Source organism: Ictidomys tridecemlineatus, chromosome 14 (assembly GCF_052094955.1).
Source record: "Ictidomys tridecemlineatus isolate mIctTri1 chromosome 14, mIctTri1.hap1, whole genome shotgun sequence".
Lineage (NCBI taxonomy): Eukaryota > Metazoa > Chordata > Mammalia > Rodentia > Sciuridae > Ictidomys > Ictidomys tridecemlineatus.
The window spans coordinates 8,584,486-8,605,815 of NC_135490.1; the positions used below are offsets into that span (position 1 = coordinate 8,584,486).

General features: G+C 38.1%; 1 protein-coding gene across 8 annotated transcripts in view; it reads left to right on the top strand.

Moving 5' to 3' along the window:
* The window catches only part of Ccdc25 (coiled-coil domain containing 25), a 39,887-nt gene that overhangs the window by 16,753 nt on the left and 1,804 nt on the right, over nucleotides 1–21,330 (top strand). For 6 of the 8 annotated variants that reach the window (XM_005337245.5, XM_021734498.3, XM_021734501.3 and 3 more), the window contains 4 exons: nucleotides 5,055–5,130; nucleotides 9,850–9,953; nucleotides 10,166–10,368; nucleotides 17,965–18,010. In XM_005337245.5, coding sequence (XP_005337302.2) covers nucleotides 5,055–5,130; nucleotides 9,850–9,953; nucleotides 10,166–10,368; nucleotides 17,965–18,010 — 429 coding nt within the window. Of the gene's footprint in view, nucleotides 1–4,430; nucleotides 4,451–5,054; nucleotides 5,131–9,849; nucleotides 9,954–10,165; nucleotides 10,369–17,964; nucleotides 18,011–21,330 lie in introns of those variants that run through there. The other 2 variants (XM_078030843.1, XM_021734500.3) reach the window with 2 other exon arrangements.

Sequence of the window (21,330 nt, forward strand, 5' to 3'; positions counted from 1 at the left end):
ATTTTTAGAAATGGAAATATTGGGTCAAAAGATATATATATTTCAGTAAACTCCTTTTTGCTAAATGGCCTTCAGAGTATTGTGCTAGTTTAAAATGCTGTTTGCTATCCATAGTTTTTTTCCAAAAACTTTTTAGGTTTTATAACAACAACAACAAAATATGTATATATAAACCCTATTTTAATAAGTACACGATGGCTAAAATACTAACTTCTGAATTTATAGCAGGGTTAAACTTGTGCCCAATTTTTACTTGTACTGTTGATTTTTTTGTTTGTTTGTTTTATTGGTACCAGAGATTGAATCCAGGGGTGCTTAACGTGAGCCACGTTCCAGCCTCTATTATTTCAAGGCAGGTTTTCTCTAAGTTGCTTAGGGTCTCACTGAATTGCTGAGGCTGGCCTCGATCCTCTATCTCAGCCTCCTGAATCACTGGGATTATGGGTATGCACCACTGTGCCTAGCATTATTGATTTTTTGAGGACTGATTAGTTCCTGGTACTTGGTAGATACCAAATATGTATTGGAGATGTACAAGGCTAAGTGGTTGCAACCCAGCCAGAGTCGAAGTGCTGGATTTGAATACTGGCTCTACAGCTTACTAACCTTGTGACTTTGAGCACATTACTTGACTGCCTATTTCCTCCATTGTGAGAGGGGCCAACTTGTTGAATCATTATGGGGACTAAATGGCCCAGTCTGTCTTAAAGCACTTAGAATGTCTCATGTCATATGCGAAACACTATATGCATTCATTGTTGTTGTTGTTTTTTTTTTTTTGTTAGATTTAATTGAATTCAACCCATACCTTGAATCATGGATATTCAGCAATGCTCTTTTATAGTCTCACACAGAAAAAGCTCACCTACCTAGAGGTTTCTCCATTAACTGATGGCACAAAACCTACCATCAAAATTCTGGCCTTCACATATTGAAAGTACTTGGACCTTTGAGCTCACTTCCTGTGACTTTACCTTTGAGCTCACTTCACCTTTGAGCTCACTTCCTCTGACTTTATGCAGAGTGCTAAATTGGATGATTTTTTTCTTTTTGTTCATATTATTATTTAATATTTATTTTTTAGTTGTAGTTAGTACCTTTATTTTACTTATTTATTTTTTATGAGGTGCTAAGGATCGAACCCAGGGCCTTGCACATGCTAGGCGAACGCTGTACCACTACCTCAGCCCTTTTTTGTTCATATAATATTGGAAGTAGCAAAATAAAGATAGGAGATGACTTTTTAGGAATAGCGACAGCCACAGATAGTAAGGAAACATATTGGGTCATAGCTTGACATCAAGGACCAAGGAACTGTATGGTGCTGCTAGAACTCTATAAGCAACCCAAGCCTGGGGTTTGGTTTTAGAGTGTAGCTTTAAACAGTATCGTCTCTCAGCTCCATCACCTACCAGACATAATGGGCCTTGGCCTTGCTACTTAACTTCACTAAGATTCATTCTCTTCATTGGCAGGGTGAGGATATTTCACAGGACTATTTACTGTACCTGGAACATAGTGGGCACTCTAAATGGCAGCTTTTTTAAAAAAAATCATGGAGTAAATGTCTGTGTATTTAATTAATGTTATTATAACCCAGTATAATGGTCAGTATTAATGATGAAGATACTGAGTTACTAAGATATTATTGCAAAATCCTGTATTTAAATGGTCTTGTAATGGAATGAGATGTGCTTGAAAGTAGTGACAAAATTAGATTACTTACTCTGGGCCAAAATTTATATGTTTAAGAAGTTCCCATTTAAAACAATTAAAATGAAAAAAATTTGCCAAGTTTGATGGCTCACACGTGTAATCCTAGCAACTCAGGAAGATTGCAAGTTCTAGGCCAGCCTGGATAACTTAGTGAGACCCTATCTTAAAAAGTAAAAAGGACTGGGGGTGTAACTTCATGGTAAAGCACCCCTGGTTCTATCCCTAGGGCCAAAAATAAAAAATAAAATAAAATGAAATGAAAGTTTGAGTAACATAATGGAAGTAGTTTAATTTATCTCTATATTTAGTTAGGTGAAACATTCATTCTCAAACAGGTGTTTCTGTAATCTCATACCAAATAGGAGCCAGTACTGAACTGATATCCATTTACTCTTACCTTGGACATATTTTTGCTATCTTGAATTGCTCTTTAATTTAATATAGGTTTTGTAGAGAAAAAGGATTGATCTTATCTGTGTTACTTCTCTTTCACAGTGAGTGGCTAAGTTCTAGCACAGACGTTTTGTTCCTAATTATGTTTGGGGTTAGAAAACCCACAAGAACTCTTCAGTTATCTTTTTCAGAGGAATTATAGGGACTTCATTCAACCAGCAAGAGTTTGGGTAGTCAAAAATAGGCACCATCGCCAGAGCAATCAGACAACAGAAATTAAAGGGATACGTATAAAAAAAGAAAAACTGAAACTATCACTATTTGCCGATGACATGATTCTGTATTTAGAATATCCAAGAAATTTCACCAGTAAACTTCTAGAACTAATAAATGAATTCAGCAAAGTAGCAGGATATGAAATCAATACCATAAATCAAATGTATTTCTATACATAAATGAAGAATCTACTGAAAGAGAAATTAGGAAAACTACCTCATTGAAAATAGCCTCAAAAAATATAAAATGCTTGGGAATCAATCTAACAAAAGAGGTGGAAGACCTCTACAATTAAAACTACAGAACACTAAAGAAGGAAATTGAGGAAGACCTTAGAAGATGGAAAGATCTCCCATGCTTTTGGATAGGCAGAATTTATATTGTCAAAATGGTCACACTACTAAAACTGTTATACAGATTTACTGCAATTCCTATTAAAATCCCAATGACGGGGCTGGGGTTATGGCTCAGAGGAAAAGCACTCTCCTGGCATGCATGAGGCACCAGGTAATTAAATAAAGGTATTGTGTGCACCTACAACTAAAGAATAAATGTTTTAAAAAAAAATCCAATGACATTCTTCATAGAACTAGAAAAAAAATCATGAAATTTATTTGGAAAAATAAGAGACCCAGAATAGCCAAAGCAATCCTTAGCCCAAAAAAAAAGTGAAGCAGAAGGCATCACAATACCAGACCTTAAACTGTACTACAGAGCAGTAGTAACAAAAACAACAAGGTATTGGTACCAAAATAGACATGTAGACCAATGATACAGAATAGAATGGTACAGAATTCCTTTGGAGTGTCTTCTATTTTCTCTCCCTGAAACACAAAAGTGATCAAATGGTCAATTCCTTGTTGCTGACAGATACTACAGCCCTTAAATGGTACAAACATCCTTTAGAATGTTTTCTCTGTGTACAGAATGGTACACAGAGACAAACCCATATAAATACAGTTATCTCATACTAGACAAAGATGCTAAAAACATACATTGGAGAAAGGATAGCCCCTTCAACAAATGGTGCTAGGAAAACTGGAAATCCGTATGTAGCAAAATGAAATTAAACCTCTATTTTTCACCGTGCACAAAACTCAAAGTGGATTAAGGACATAGGAATTAGCCAGAGACCCTGCGCCTTGTAGAAGAAAAAGTAGGCCCAAATCTCCATCATGTCAGATTAGGTCCTAACTTCCTTAAAAAGACTCCAAAAGTACAAAAAATAAAATCAAGAATCAATAAATGGGATGGATTCAAACTAAAAAAAACCTCTCCTCAGCAAAGGAAACAATCATTGAGGTGAAGAGAGCCTACATTTGGGGAGCAAATTTTTACCACACGCACATCAGTAGAGCACTATTCTCCAGGATATGAAGAACTCAAAAGACTTAATACCAAAAAAAAAAAAAAAAAAAAGACAATCCAATCAATAAATAGGCTAAGGAACTGAACAGACACTTCTCTGAAGAATATATACAAGTGATCAACAAATATATTAAAAAGTATTCAACATCATTAGTAATTAGAGAAATGCAAATGAAATTAGGTCCTAACTTCCTTAAAAAGACTCCAAAAGTGCAAGAGATAAAATTAAGAATCAATAAATGGGATGGATTCAAACTAAAAAGCCTCTCCTCAGCAAAGGAAACAATCATTGAGGTGGAGAGATCTCATCTCACCCCAGTCAGAATGGCAAGCAATAATAAGTGTTGGAGAGGATTTGGGGGAAAAGGTACACTCATACATTGCTGGTGGGACTGCACATTGGTGCAACCCTTTTGGAAAGCAGTGTGGAGATTCCTCAGAAAACTTGGAATGGAACCAACATTTAACCCAGCTATCCCTCTCCTTGGTCTATACCTAAGGGCTTAAAATCAGCATGCGACATAGCCACACCAATGTTTATAGCAAACTGTAGTATATATATATATACAGTGGATTATTACTCAGCATTAAAGGAGAGTAAAATTATGGCATTTGCAGGTAAATGGATGGAGTTGGAGAATATTATTCTAAGTGAAGAAGCCAATCCCAAAAAACTAAAGGCCAAATATTTTCTCTGGTTAGTAGATGCTGATTTGTGATGGGGGTGGGGCATGGGAAGAACGGAGGAACTTTGGATTGGGCAAAGGCGAGGGTGGGGAGGAATTATGGGGATGAGAAAGATGGTGGAATGAGGTGGACATCATTACCCCTAGGTACTTGTATGATTGCACGAATGGTGCACCTCTATACCATGTACAAAAAGAGAATTGAAATGTTGTGCTCCATTTGTGTACAATGCATTGAAATGCATTCAGCTGTCATGTACAACTAAGTAGAACCAATAAAAATAATAATAATAATTTAAAAAAATAGGCATCTTTTTCCACACGGTTTCCAGAAGAATAAGAAGAGAGCAGATATTACTCAGATATAATTACAGATAATGTTTTGATATAACTATGATTTATTTTTTCCATATTACTATCTTCTCTTAATTTAAATAAATATTCCCATGATGGACATAGAAAATTTACTTTGCTTTTCAGTGTTCTGTAATGTAATTGAAGAGCCCCTACTTGTAATTAACTCAAGCCTAGCAAGCAAGGCAGAAATACTGTTTAAGTGCTGTAGTATCTGTCAAAAGCAAGGGAATGGACCATTTGATTACTTTTGTGTTTCAGGGAGAGAAAATAGAAGACATTCCAAAGGAAGTGCTGATGGACTGTGCCCACCTTGTGAAGGCCAATAGCATTCAAGGTCAGTTTTCCTAAGGTATTTTTTGAATTGGCATTGACATTCTGTGTCTGAAATAGATTTCATCTTAGAGAACATGCAGTTGACTTTGGTTTGCATCAAAGGACTAGCAGATTATATCTTTATAGTGGGTGGCAGTTTTGCTCTCTGTCAAAGAACTAAAAGTTTATCTCCCTGCCCTTCAAATTTTCACTGTTTCAAGTCAGCTCTTTTCCTTACCTTAAATAGAAAGTAGGACATCTGGATCTGCCTACCCCTAAGATTATTTGTAAAAAGACTTGGAAATTTGGTAATGTTGATAGCTAAGCAAGAGAGATGTGTCTTTTGGCTTTATTTTTAAAGTGGATATTTGTTTTAATCATTTGTCATTAGATTATGAAATAGAATCTCTAAATGATATTTTCCTACTTTTTCTTTTTTTCCTCCTCCTCTTACATATTTTTTTCCTTTCTCCAAGTCAGTTGATCTTATTATCTCTTCTCTCCAGAGAATCTTAGTTATTCTGGAATGATCCCTGAATATCACTATTTTTACAAAGCTTTTTGTAGCATCTGTTGGGGACAGTTATCCTAAATGTTTTAGGAATGGCCTGGAGTACTGTGCTTGGTACTTGTTTTATTTCTACTATATAAAATTTAATGTAATAGTAAAGACCTCTCGCCGCCCGCCCCCCCAAAAAAAGATTATTGGAGTAAGGGTTGCAGTTAAGAGGGGGAGCTGGGAGAGGGTGGTTTACTGAGAATGTTTAAGCTAGTTAATAAGATTTTAGGTGTGGGACATATACCTAGATAGGGAATAGGGTAGAGGTAACTTTGGTTTGATATGAAATTGAGCGATGTGGACAGGAATACAGTTCGGGTAAAAGATAAACATGGGGCAGTTGTAGAGCTTGTAAAGGGACCAGGGAATGGCGATTATAGGACAAGAGCTGTGCAACCATCTCCCTTCCCCATCACTGAGTCTATGTTTCTTGAATCTTAACTTGGACAACCTTAATAACAAATTAGCTTCTTGGCCAAAGAGGGTAGAATTTCTTCCTTGTGGAGCCACTGATTTCAACTCCATAAATCAACAAATTATAATGAGTTTGAGGACATTCTATTTTTTATGAGAATGGAATTTTCTTGGATTTTCATTGACTGAAATAAAAATTGAAACAGTCATTACCTTTTTCCCTCTATTCCAACCTTCTTCACAAATTCTTGTCCCTTCCCATGCCCCTGGCTAGCAGATGCCCCTTTGTTCAAAAACGTTCTGTGGACTCCGTATTCTTGGTTCATCCTCTTTTTTCTTAGAATCTTTATAGTTTAGTAGTTGTAGAGAAAACAAAGGAAGGTAGGGTCATGACACTGAATTACTCTTCTGTCTCCTCCTCAGTCTTCCATGGTGATAGTTCACCTAGCAGAGAAAGAACCTAAGCCCCAGGACCTCACTTTCATAATTCATTTCTGCTAGGGAATGAAGAAATGGTCTTTGCTATAAGATCTGCTGAGGACATTCCACTTGTGATACTGTGTAGTTACAATATTTCCTCCCTGGATAATTGCCACGGGAGTGGGGATTAAACTTGTTTGTTACTATAGAATTAATCTGTTCTGAGTTCTAGGTCTAGAACCATAGGTCAGCTCATTCTGTATCACCTGGCAAATCTTTTTTTTTTTTTTTTTTTTTTTTTTTAAAGAGAGAGAGAGGAGAGAGAGATAGAGAATTTTTAATATTTATTTTTTAGTTCTCGGCAGACACAACATCTTTGTTGGTATGTGGTGCTGAGGATCGAACCTGGGCCGCACGCATGCGAGGCGAGCGCGCTACCGCTTGAGCCAAATCCCCAGCCCCTCACCTGGCAAATCTTACCAGATAAAACTTCCCAAAAGTTAGAAAGTTTTTGTGACTCCCCTTGCCTATACAATTCAGTCCAGGCTCAAGATGGCATCCAGCCTAGTTGCTGTTTTCTACCCTCCTGCCTTTGCTTTTGTTGTTTCCTCTGCACTCCGTAGACATCTGTCTTCCTCAGTGTCACACCAGCAGATCCCAGCTAAGGTTTAAGACCCCCACTGCAGGTGTAGTAAATAATATAATCATTGATGGAGTATTAGTTACAGGACTGACCCTGTGCTGAAACTTGACAAATTATTTATCAACCTTATTGAGCTTGATGATGTCATTTTTATGTTGCAGGTGAGAGAACTGACCTTACAGAGTAATAAGAAATTTGTCAAAGATCTCAGAGCTCTGCACATTAAGGCTGACCAACTTGAGTCTTTTGTCAGCCTGGAGCTCTGGGTACCTTTGTGGTGATGCTTATCCCCTCTTCAGCTCTGGGTAGCCTTAGAGTTATTTATGTACTTATCTCCCCCTTTTTAGGGTCTCAGAAGGCAGGTCCATTGTCTGACCCATGTTTGTATCACGTGCCTTGCACGTGGAGATTCTTTTTTTTTTTTTTAACTTTTTATTTTGAAAGAAATCTTCAAAACTACAGAAAAGTTGCAAGAAAAATACAACCAGAAAACATATCTAGCCCATATGCTCTTCACCTAGATTCACCAGGTTTTAAATTTTGCATATTTATTTGATTTTTATGTATATTACTCTTGTCATCAACTATTTTTTTTTTTTTTTAATTTTGGTGGTACTGTTGGTTGAAGCCAGGGGCATGCTATTACTGACCTATATTCCCAACTCTTTTAATTTTATTTTAAGATGAAGTCTTGCTAAGTTGCTGAGGCTGGCCTCAAACTTGTGATTCTTTTGCCTCAGCCTCTCAAGTTGCTGGGATTACATGTGTGTGCAACTGTACTCAGCTCATCAACTTTATAGCTGGGCCATCTGAAGGAAATTTACAGACATTATGACCCTTCAACATGTAACTCTTAAGACCAAGGACATTACCACCTGTGGTGGCACACTCCTATAATCCCAACGACTCAGGAGGCTGAGGCTGTAGGGTCATGGATTCAAAAGCCAGCCTCAGCAAATACCAAGGCCCTAAGCAACTCAATGAGACCCTGTCTCTAATAAAATATTTAAAAGGGCTAGAGATGTGGCTCAGTGGTTAAACACCCAGGTTCGATCCTGGTACCAAAAAGAAAGAGAGAGAGAGGGAAAGAGAGAAAGCCAGGCCAAGGACATCATCTTAAGTAACTTCATTACAGTGATCAAATTCAGGGAATTTAACATGGATAGCATACTATTATCTGGCAGGGTGTGGTGTGTTGCACGCCTGTAATCCCAGTTACTCAGAAGGCTGAGGCAGGAGGGTTGGAAGTTCAAGGCTGATTGGGCAACTTAATGAGACCCTTCAAAATAAAAAAGGGCTGGGGGTATAGCTAAGTGGTAGGACAGTTGCCTAGCATGTGCAAGGCCCTGAATTCAATCCCAGTACTGAAAACAAACAACTGTTTTCTGATATATAGTTCATATGTAAGTTTTGTCAGTGGTTCTACTACTGTTCTTTTATCTAGCTTCTTTTAAAAATTTCTGAATCTGGAGGTACCTCTTTTTCTATCAATACTTTGACTTTTAATGAGTAGAAATATTCTATAGTTTCCCAGAGTTTGGGTTTGTCTGATGTACCCTCTTGAGTAAAATTATAGTATGCATTTTTGAACAATTAGAGTTTTGCACATTTCAGTGAAGCAGAACATGATTTTATTTTGCCCCATTTTCAGTGATGTTAACTTTGACCACTTGGTAAGGTGCTGTTCATTAGCTTTCTCCAATGAATACAGGGATTTAAACAGTAAAGTCAAGTCCACAGCTATCTGATGTGGAAGGATGGTGGAAAGTAGCAGACCAGCGAATCCCCTGTGATTCTCAGAGCTGCTGGGGTAGAGGGCACCCTGTGGTGGAGGTGGTGGTGTTATTTTCAGATGAGATTCAGAAAGCTATGGGGACTTTCTCAAAGTGGCACAACTAGTTGTGGTACTGTCAGGATAGAGTCCAGGTCTCTGGAATCCCAGGCCATGTCTTTGTATTGCTTCCTAACCTTTACTGACTCAAGGACTCCTTTGAGAATCTGAGGAAACTTACTTGGGTCTTTTTCTCTCAAAAAAAAAAAAAAAAAAAAAACACATGATAAATTTTACTGTCTATTTTAGGAAGTTTTCCAAAGTCCTTGAATCTAATCCATGGACCCTTGTGTAGTAAAAGGAATCTCTTTCCTTTTCTATCTTCTAGAGGCTGCTCATATTCCAAGCCAATATCACTTTTCCCTCTCTGATCACTGCTTTCTCTGATTTGAAGGAATGATGTAACTAGATTGCACCACCCATATAATCCATGATAATCTCCCTATTTTAAGGTTGTTAATCATACAACAAAGTCTATTGCCATACAAGATTTTAGAGATTAGCATGTGGACATCCTGGGATAGGGATTGGGAAGGGAGTATGTGTGTGTGTGTGTGTGTGTGTATGGAATTTTCTTAGATTTTCAGTGACTGAAATAAAAACTGAAACAGTCATTAACCTCATTTTATTTATATATATAATGTATGTATATAAAATATATGGTATACCATGGTAATACTTATGGTTGTGTTTTGTTTAATACCATTTGCCTTTTATGGGTGGTTTTTGTAAAGCATTTTGTGGTTTGATACAGTGGGAGGCTTGTTGATCCTAAGCCATTTCCTGGGTTGGATAATGGCAGTTTGCAATGGGTGAGGGGGTACCTTGCTCAGTCTCATCCTGCCTGCGTGTTGAAGACAGTCTCTCTTGGCAGGCTGCAAGATGAACAACGTAAATGTGGTATATACGCCGTGGTCTAACCTGAAGAAAACAGCTGACATGGATGTGGGGCAGATAGGCTTTCACAGGCAGAAGGATGTAAGTGTTTGGCACCACTGCAGGAGGCGCATCCTGACACGGAGTGGATAGCCACCTGTTCTGTGTGACTCTATTGTTGTTGAGGGCCGAGCATGATACATGTTTCCTAAGGGAGTTAAACTGGGTTGCCAAACCCCTGGAAAGCCTTACCCCTCTTCTGGGAGAAAAGAACAATAATAAAGAGTCAGTACTTTCCCCTTTCTCTCTCTCAGGTAAAAATTATGACGGTGGAGAAAAAAGTGAATGAGATATTAAACCGATTAGAAAAGACCAAATTGGAGCGGTTTCCAGACCTAGCTGCAGAGAAGGAAAGCAGAGACCGGGAAGAAAGAAATGAGAAAAAAGCCCAAATTCAGGAAATGAAAAGGAGAGAAAAAGAAGAAATGAAAAAGAAGAGGGAGATGGATGAACTTAGGTATGTTAGAGATGTCTCATTGATGCTGACCTCAAAGATTGTTTGTTGCTGATTTTGATCATGGAGTAATGGTTGAGAATGATAAATTAGGACTGAGGGTATAGCTCAGTTGGTTGAGTACTTGCCTTGCATGCACAAGGCCCTGGGTTCAATCTCTGGCATTACCCAAAAAAAGAAAGAAAGAAAAATTGGTAATGAAAAATGTATAGCTCAGAACTTTAAATGAGTGAAAGCATATGTATTTACTTGCTGGTCAAATGAATTGTCATTTTATGGAGGTAGGTAGGATATGAGAGTATATGAAATAAAATAACATTTTACTAAGTAATCAATCAGAGGTTTTCTTTAGAGTTTAGTTTGTAAGTTTTTCAAAGAGGAAAAGATGCTATAAGTTTTTTTTTTTTTTTTTTAGTGGTGAGGGCTGGTGCTGGGATTGAACCCAGGGCTTCACACATGTCAGCAAGTACTCTTACCACTGAGCTACATCCCAGCCCTAAAAGAAGTACTTAATATTGATTCTGTGCATTTCAAATACAGTTGTCTTGGCTCAAAAGGCCAGCTCTAGAAACTCTGAAAACTGTTTTTTAAAACTTTTTTCTATGTTTTTAAAGTTTAAAGTAACTAATGTGATGGGACTGCTCTAATGGTCTGCATTTTACACAACAGTTAAAATACACTTTGGTTCTTGAAGTACCAAGGCCATGAGAATACTGACTACATCAGTTTTTTGTTGGTTCTGTAGCAAGGTGCCACATAATTAGTTGCTTAGAGCCATTTACTACTTTATAATCTCATAGATCAGAAGTCCAGTGAAGTTGTCACTGGGCCAAAGTCAAGGTGTGAAGGGCTATATTCCTTTCTGGAGGCTCTAGAGGAAAATCTCTTTCCTCTTCTGCCTTCTAGAGGTTGCCTATATTCCGTGGCTTATGGTCCCTTCTTCCATTTTCAAAGCCAATGTCACTTTTTCCTCTCTGATCAGTGCTTTCTCTGGTTTGAAGGAGTGATGCAACTAGATTGGACCACCCATATAATCCATGATAATCTCCCTTTAAGGTTGTTAGTCACACTTACAAAGTCTATTGCCATACAAGGTTTTAGAGATTAGGATGTGGACATTGTAAGATAGGGACTGAGAAGGGAGTAGGGGCACTGAACTCAGGGTGCCCTACCACTGAGTTACATTACCAGTCCTTTATATTTGTTATTTTGAGACAGGGTCTCACTAAGTTGTATAAGGCCCCACTAAATTTCTCAGGCTGGACTCTAACTTTCTATCCTCTGCCTCAGCCTCCTTACCCTTCTGGGAGGCCTCATCCTGCCTATCACACTGAAAAAAAAAAATGTATATATATATATATATAGAAGTATATGTTTGTATATATATATATATATATATACAAACATATACTTCTATTCCTAAATAGTCCTCTCACTTTTCTTAGTTAAGGGACATCAATCTTGTGACATCTAGTCATAGAACTGGTAGATTTTTCATAGGTATTATTTGTGATAGGTATACCAAAAAAAGAAATAAAAAGATATTGAGAACATATGTTGCCTTTGGGAATGGTATAAATAAGAAATCAGTTATCTTGCCACGTCATCACCTAGTTCGTTGGAGTGTCATGCAATCTTACAAAGGTTATTTGATCAGAGTGTAGTATTACCATCATGTGCCATTGCTCATTATTTGCATGTGTTCCTGTTGGGGGTTCTGCTAAGAAAGGGTGATGAGGTTCATTTAAAATAGAATTTTAAAATGGAGAGTTCTGGAAATGTTATCCTGAGTTATAATTTGCTAACATGAGTCAAACTAATGAATAAATTTAAATGTATTATATGGCTTAATATTGTGAGTCTTCTTTGTGTTGTGAGTAAAAGAAAAATTATCAACACCATCAGTGCAGAGAACATTTGAATTCTGAGTGATGCAGGATTTATAGTAGTTAATTCTTTTTGTTCTTAGTTTGGAATAGGGAAAATTGAGAACATGGCTTTTTGTGCCCTTTAAGGTCTACCATCATTGTGTTTAGAGACATGGATGTGGGCTGAGGTTGTGGCTCAGTGGTAGCACACTTGCCTAGCATGTGTGAGGCACTGGGTTCGAGTCTCAGCACCATGTATAAACAAATAAATGAATAAAGGTCCATCTATAAAAATTAAAAAAAAAGAAATGTGATGTCAATTTATTTATAGCATTCAGTAAGAAAGAATTGCAAACATTCTTTAAAATTTACCGTCTGCCAAATGCTGTCCTAAAAATGCTTCATTGCATTGTGCCATTTATCAGGTAGCTATTTTTGTTAATCTGCATTTTATAGAAGAGGAAACAGTTTATGAAGCAATTAAATAACTTGCTCAAGGTCGAATAGTGAGTTGGTCTCAATCTGATTTTTCTAACCCTCATAAGTTGTTATAGTCTTTTTTTTTCTTTTTGGTACTGGGAATTGAACTCAGGAGCACTGAGCCACATCCCTAGCCCTATTTTGTATTTAGAGACAAGGTCTCACTGAGTTGCTTAACACCTTGCTTTTGTTGAAGTTGGCTTTGAACTCATGATCCTCCTGCCTCAGCCTCCCAAGCCACTGGTATTGTAGGCATGCACCACCATGCCAGGCTCATTCTTATATTCTTGTGCTCCCTATCTAACTCAGTTTTAAAGTAGTATTTATTCAATGTAAATCAGTTAATTTATAAGTGTTATAGTTTGCCTAAAAATACACTCCTTTTTTTTTTCTTCTTTGAATTAAGGTATATGCTCCTAAAATTTAGGGCATTTAATGAATTTTACTAGTTTCAGTAGTTGCAGAAATTTAAACAGAAGAATACATCAACTAAAAACAGTCTTTGTCTCTTCTAGGCTTTCTTCCATGGTATCAACAACATCTAAAATATGTATATGAATTTGAGGAGGTAGATTCTTAGTCATATTGAGTAAAATTCTTGCTTAAAATTTCGTCAGTCCCATTTTTACTTAGTCACTAATCACTTGTATTTTTTGGTAGTCTTTATGGGCCTCAGAAAACGAAAAATAATTGGTGTATTTACTTCTGTTAAACACATACCACACCAACAGCCTCAGTTACATGCTGCACATGGTGGGGAGCGGGAGTGCTGCAGTGCTGGGAGGAATGGGAAGCGACAACATGGGGACCGCTGCTGGGCATGTACAGAGCTGCAGCTTGCAGGCTTTATTCTGCAGCTTTGGGGAGTTCCGGCAACGGCCTCTAAGCCTCTGCCTTTCCAGTTTAATACATTTGTAGTACTAATATCACTTGAATTTCTGTTTTTGAATCTTCCAACCAAGAGATCAAATTCCACATCTTTACTTGTTTTATTTTAATCTTGTATTTTCTTACATGTTTTTTTGAGTTATTGTACCAGATATATTTTAACCTGAAAATCAAGCCTATCATGTACATCTCATGATCAGAAGAAAGAAATAACAGGGAAACTTAATTAATGGAGAGTGGATAATAGATCAGAGTTTGAAGCAGTCAAGGGGTGGGAACTGTGGCCACCTGAGATAGGCATGTTTAACAGTTGGGAGTCTGGGAGGTCATATTTGGAACTCAAGCCTCCAGAGATTGACGTGAGAGAAATACAGGTCCATGTGAATGATAAATCACTGGTAAATACGTCAATTTGAACATTGACAAGAACTTGGTTTTCAGGCAGATTACTTCAGTAAGGAGATTAATGTGTGAATAGTGTGTTAGCCCTTTGTCACTATGACTGAAATACCTGATAAGGACAACTTAAAGGAGCAAAAGATTATTTTGGGCTCACGGTTTTGGAGGTTCAGTCCAAGGTCAGACTCCATTGCTCTGGGCTCAAGAAGAAGCAGAACTTCTTGGTGGAAGTGTGTGGAGAAGAGCTGCTTAGCTGATGGCAACTGGGAAAGAGTCTGCCCAAGAAGCCAAGAACAAAATATCCCTTGGGCACATCCCTAGTGATCTGTTTCTTACTCCAGCCACCCCGTGTCTGCCTACAGTTACCACCCAGTAATCCTTCCAGATTATTAATCCAATCAAATGGATTAACCCAACAGGTTACAGCTCTCAGGATTTAATCACTTCTCTTCTGAACGTTCCTACACTGTAACAGGAGCTTTTCAGGGGACACTTTCTATCCAAACCATAACAAGTGGTCTCGGCTAATATGTGACAAAGTAGGAATTCAAACTCTAGTCTGTAATTCTGAAGTCCATTCTATACCATGTTGCCTTTGAGGCAAGGATGAACAGATTGGCAAAGCCAGAGTCAGGGTCAAGAATGAAGATTTAAGTACATTGTAGAGTAACTAAAAGATTTCATTTGATAGAAATATGTTGTAGGTGATAAGGAGCCTTTATAGGCTTCTAGGATAAGGGGAAGAAATAGATTTGTGAAATGAGATCAGTGACAACTTGCAGAAGAGGTAACATTGAGGCTGTTGATTAAGAGTGATTCAGCCTCATGAAGACACTGCTGCTTTGCTTTTGCTTCATTTTGTGAGTCTCATGTGCACTACTGCTGCCTTCTGTGAGCAACACTGTGTGTGCTGCTTCTTCCTGTGAATCATAAGCTCCATCCAAGAAGTGATGTGCATCGCTGTATCCCCTGGTGTGGGACAGTGCTTTGCATATACGGTGAGTCAGTATGTTGTGAAGGAACAAATAACCTAGATGAGTGTCCCTAAAACAGTGATTCTTAAAGCTGAGATCAAAACTCTGTTAGCTAGTTAAAAAGGGCTGGGAGGAGTGCTCAAGACCCAGGGAACTCATGTCTGAGTGCAGAGATCCTCTATGGGAGGCAGCAAAGCAAAACCCAGGACCAATGTCCCAAATCTCTGGAGCAGCAGGAGTAAAAGGGGGTTTGGAGCAAGGGACCATTCCACAGAGGGCCTTCTTGGCCATGTGACATCATTGAAAGATTTCAAGCAAGCATAGTATTTTAGTCAGCTTTTCTGTACTGTGACTAAAAGACCTGATCAGAACAATTGTAGAGAAGGAAAATTTTATTTGAAGGCTCAGAGTTTCAGAGGTCTCAGTCCATAGCAGCCAGCTCCATTCTTCATGGATTTAAGTGAGGCAGAACATCATGGGGGGAAGAAGAAGCAGAGAGACTCCACATACCACAGACAAAATATACATCCCAAAGGCATACCCCCAATGCCCACCTTCTCCAGCCACACTCTACCTGGCCACCCAGTTTATCCCATCAGAGGATTAATTCATTGAGTGGGTCAAGACTCTCATGACCCAATCACTTCTCCTCTAAACCTTGCATTGCTCACTCTTGAGCTTTTAGGGGATACCTCACATCCAAACCATAACAGGTAATACAGTAATTTTTGGTAAGGTCACTTTACTGATCTGATTATAAAATGAACCAGAATGGGTGTGGATAGGCCAGACACAAGCCACTGGCAGATGTTGGAATCACAGGTGATGGTATCTTGGACTGTGGTGGTGATATGGAAGTGGAGAGGAGCATTGGTAAAATGATATGATTGGATTATAGGTTGGGTTGAGGGAAGGGGCTAAGAATGGCTCCTACATTTTGGTTTGAAGTGGAGTAGAAAATAATGCCATTCTTGGAGTTAGGAACCAATAGGCAAGAAATTGTTTGGGTAGGTATGCAGACCATGAGTTAGATACAGACTTAAGAATCTGAAGATACCTTTGAGGCACCCAGAAAGATGTCAGAGGGGCATTTGGATTAATGCGATGGAGCTCAGAGTAAATGTGTGGCCTAGAAAAACGACTTTGTGTGTTACTTTAAGATAGATGTGAAATCTAACCAGCGATTCTTCAGCTGGGTTGTAGATTTCCACCCCTGAGCACCTGGGTATAGGGTATTGATTTAACCCCTTGACTTTGGAAAGCCTATGGTACCATCAACCTAAGCCAATCCCATGCTATTCCCACCTGCCGAGCTCTGATGCAACCATCCCTGAGCCTATCCCATAGTGCCACAACTACAACTCCAAACCCCTACCTCACAAAAGTTGAACACTCAAACATCTCGGGGCCTATTCTCCATCTGTGGAGAGATGTGCCTTTATTTGTCAGCTCTGACAAACCAAACTCTGTGTGTATCTCTGCCTGGTCTCCATCTTTCATCTCTCACTTGCCCATCTCCTGGTTTCTTGCTTTCCATTCACTGAGTATGTTCTGTTCTTCACAGTGATTTAAATGCAGCCAGGATTGAACTGCTCTGCTCTAATCACATTTTCTTTTAATTGTGTATCTTTTTCTTTGTGTTTATGCACTTGTTGATCTTGCTTGTTTTGATTATTCATATGGAAGCCATTGAATTCTACAGCATCAACTAATCTCTCTGGATGCCTCCCAGCTTGTTCTCTTTAACCATGTTTTTAACCCGTCCTTCCTTCAGATTTTCAGTTTTCACTATCTGCATGTTGTATTGACTTGTGTCAACACCATCACTTCAGATGAGGTGTGGCGTGTCTCAGATCAAGCACATCTTCTCATTTGCAGCATCCTTTTTTCAAATCATTCATTCCTCTCCTGTTTCTCTCTCTTGCCGCTGTAGCTGTTACCACAGTAGATCATGCTCTCAGTTTCAGGTAGTAGTAGGCTGGATGTGATGGTAGGAGTGGGAGTTTAGGAGGCAGACCTGGGCTCAAAGCCCATCTTCATCTTTCCTGCCTCTAATTCCGTATAATACTGCTGCCTTATACTGTGGTTGTGGGCTTAGTGCTGATTTATGAAGCACTTAACTTTTTTTCCTAATGAAATTTAACTAATTTCCTACGAAAAAAGGATATTTAGTAAGTGACAGATACTTATATTGTTAATTGGTCTTCTTGCCTTACCCTCCCCTCCAGCCACTCTGTTTCCTACAGATTCCTTTTTAAAAAACTGGTATTATATATTAACACTTTCCCTGGAGACCTTTTTGTGATAGTGTATTTCTCCTTAAATACTTGTTGAATCTTTTTATGTCCATCCTATGCTCAATTTCATATATGTCTTCTTGCTAATGACATCATGTTTACTCACACAACTAGGTCAACATAATTGGGCCCCTCTGTCTGGCCTGATTTGCCACTGCTTTATTTCTAGATTCCACTCAAGTCAATTTCAGCTTCGACACATCATTATAAATACCACCTCTTTGCCTTAGCTCATCCCAGTCTCTGGATCTGAAATGCCCTCTCATTCAACCTACCCACTTGTCAGACTTCTGCCTCAACTGTGAAGGGTACCCTGACAGTTCCTTCCCACACTGTGTGTTCTCTCCTTTGTATTCTTGTAGCATTTACAGTCTGGACTTTGGCAGTGAATCACAAATGATCTTGGCCATAGATGAATCTCCCCCTCTAAGGGATAGGAGTAATGCTAAGGGATAGGAGTGTGGAAGTGAAAACATGAAACAAGTGAGAAAGCTCTTGGTAAATTGAAGTACTGTTCCATCTTATTTATTGTTCATACACTTATCTTTTAATGTTGCAGTCTCGTTGAGGACAAGAATTATATCTAATAACTGTTTTGTTTCGCCTGAAGCCCTTTGGAAGTGCTTGAATATGTGGTAAGTGTTCATAAAATTCTCATTAGCTCAATAACCTTATTTTAATGTTTTCTTCTAGGAGCTATTCATCACTAATGAAGGTTGAGAACATGTCTTCAAATCAGGTATGTTGAAGTTATTTCCACTTATATGTGTCTTAAAATAATTCACTATGGGTTTTTAATAAGATGTTGTAAGTATTTTTTTAGTGTTGCAAATTTCTCATTGTGAGTGGCAACTAGTTTGCTCACTTGAGTTGGATTCTATTAATCATTTCCCCCTCCTTCCCTATAGACCTTCTCATGTTTTGTTTTTAAATAGGTTACCTCATTAAAAGAGATTGTTATACCTTACCTACTGTGAAGTATATGTCTACTAGATTATAGGATGTATTAATTAGCTTTCTAGTACTATAACAAAATATTTGAGATAATCAACCTAAATAGTAAAAAGGTTTATTTTGATACACATGTTTTTGGAAGTTTCAGTTCATGATTGGTTGGCACCATTGCTTTTGGGCCTGTGGTGGGGCAACAAGTACTTAATGGTAGAGTGAGTGAGTGGTGGAGCAAGCAGAGGGGCCTAGGATTCCAACATCCCTTTCAGGGACACACTCTCGGTGTCCTAGCTTCCTCTCATGAGGTGCTACCTCTTAAATATTCTACTACTTCTCAGCAGCATAACACATGGGTTTTGGGGGGGGCATTCCTACTATAGTGCAGGACTTTTGTTTGTTTGTTTCTTTTTTTTTTTCTCTCTCTTTTCTATTTGCAGGACTGCAAAAGTGCCTTTATTTATTAATGTTTTCAGTTAATATGATTATAGATTTTATAGTGTAATTGAGTAAATAAAATTATCATCTTAATTAAAAATAAAAGTACTGTCCCTCAGATCTTTCATTGTAGCCCAAGTTACAGAAAATGGTGACCCATAGCATAATACTAAAAGGATCTTCTTAACATCCACATCTAATTATTTTATTGGAACTTCATCAGACCTTGTTCTTGAGGACTGTCTTCCTCAAAATTTGGGTTAAAGTGTCCAGAGAGATAGCATAACTTATGCTGTCTGAACAGTTACTGAACAGTCTTTGCAGAAAATCAAACCAACTAGTTGTATTTTGGATATTCTGGGTATTATAATATAATTTTTTTAAAAAACATGCTTTAGATCTATGTCATCCAATACAGTAGCCTCTAATGTCATATGTTATTTAAATTTAAATGGATTAAAATTAAATTAAAACTTGAGGTCCTTAAGTCATACCAGCCCCATGTGCTAGAGGCTACCAAGTCAGCTCAGACAGAACTTCTCCATTGTTGCAGAAAGTTTTGCTCAGCAGCTGTCCTTTCCTTAAAGGCAAACTAGTGAGACCCCAGATTTAGTGCATGAATTGGAATGGATAGGATTTTAGGCATTGTTTATGTCTAATATTCTTTCAGGCATGTCTAAAAGCAACATCCTTAGCCCCACCTCTTTGAAGAACTAAATTTATGAGTCTCCTTTGAATCTGAGATGTATCTTTATAGTTTATTCCTGAACAATTCCAGAATAGCATTGTATAATTCAGCAGAACACTGAAGAGAGAGACTGCTATTTACTAGTTGGATAAACATGACAAAGTTATTTAACCTATCTAAAGGAGTTTTCCTTATCAGTTAAATGGAGAAATTAACTTATGGGGTTCTAAAATTTAAACAAGGATATGTGTGTGAAAATCTTTCTGGACTTAATTTCTGCATTAGTAGTCATTATTAGTTCTTACCTATTTGGTTCTCAGTTGTTCTTTGCCTACAGAGTGTCCATATCAAAAGATGAGATATATTTAGTCCCTTCTGGAAGCTATTTCTTCATACTTGGAACAATTTAACAGTCTTTAACATCTTCCAAATCTAATTTTGTACTAAGTTAAATATAATACTCTAATCTTTGCTGTGGTATTATTACTTAGAAGTTTTCTGTTAGTTAGAGGCTACTTTCTACCAAAAATATGACCCTGGCATTATGTTATGATCTTAGACATTTTATTCCCATCATCATGGATTTTAAATTTGGATATTGTGGTGGAGTTGAGAAACACACACACACACACACACACACACACACACACACACACACGTCTCTTACAATCTGTGGGACATTGATTCCAAGGCCTCCACAGATACCAGAATCTACAGTTGCTTAGGTCCCTCTGTGACAACAAGTATTTTCATACCGTACACACATCTTCCCAAGTAATTTAATTTCTCATACCTAATGCAATGTAAATTCTGTGTAAATAGTTACTACTCTGCATTGTTGAGGGAACTTGCCATCCTTTTGCCTCAGCCTCCTGAGTCATGGGGATTATAGGCATGTGCCACTGTGTCCAGCTAAGAAACATATTTGTTGTGTTTATTTATTCAGAGTAAAAGGAATCTAAAATGGAAAAGTTATCCAAATAAAGTCTTAGATCTCAGGTATATGTTTAAAATTGATATGATCCCAGACATGGGCTCTTGGACACATGGGAGCTCCTGCCGACCCAACTCCAGCCTCGCAGAGGGAGTAGTGCACTTTCATTGTCCTTGGCCCAGATTCCCTTGTTGAGCTGTTCACACTTAGTGGCTGAGTTGGAAAGTTGAAGCCTGAAAATGTAGGATGATTCTTTCAGACAAACTGCTGCTATTTCTGTGATCTGAGGCACTTTTACTGTGGCTTGGGTTTCTTGTGCTAATGGAAGAAAAAAGCACATAAAGAACCACTGAATGAAACTGAAAATAATGCCAGAGTGCATCAAAACCATTGTTTTCCACCTGTGTCTCATATTTCCCTACTATCTCCAGCAAAGGCTGTCAGAGAGAAAAAAGGCTGTGGAAGCCTCAGTCCTGTCCCTGTCTCAAGCAATCCTGGTGTCGAGCAACAAAGTGACAGAAGATGAAACAAATACAGTGCCCAGGTGGTTCACACGGCCAAGCTAGTGTACAGGCGCAAGCTGTGAGACCTGGCAGTCAAGGAGTGGAGCCCCACCTCTGTGCGCGGCCTTCAGCATTTGTCTACACCACACAAGAAAATCGATCCCTTTATTGTATAAGCCATCACATAAGATTTTTCTTAATAACTTGGCAAGCCTACTAACTTGGTAACTAACCTATATTTGGCTTCCTACAGATTTTTCTTATGAAAAAAAAAAGAAGAAATCAAAGCTATTTTTGAAAGTCACATATCTGATAATCTTGAGGCTCAAAACACTGGAATTTAGGCCACAACTATTTTGCAGAGTGACAGCATTGTTGGCATAACAGTATTGAAGCATGTTTATTTGCTATATTTGTTGAAGGATTAAGCCTGATTTCTTTTTTTAAAGTTTATTATGTATATTTAAGATATACGTGAGATGTTATGGAATATGTATAGATGCTAAAAATCCTATAATGAAGCAAATTAATATATCCATCATCTCATA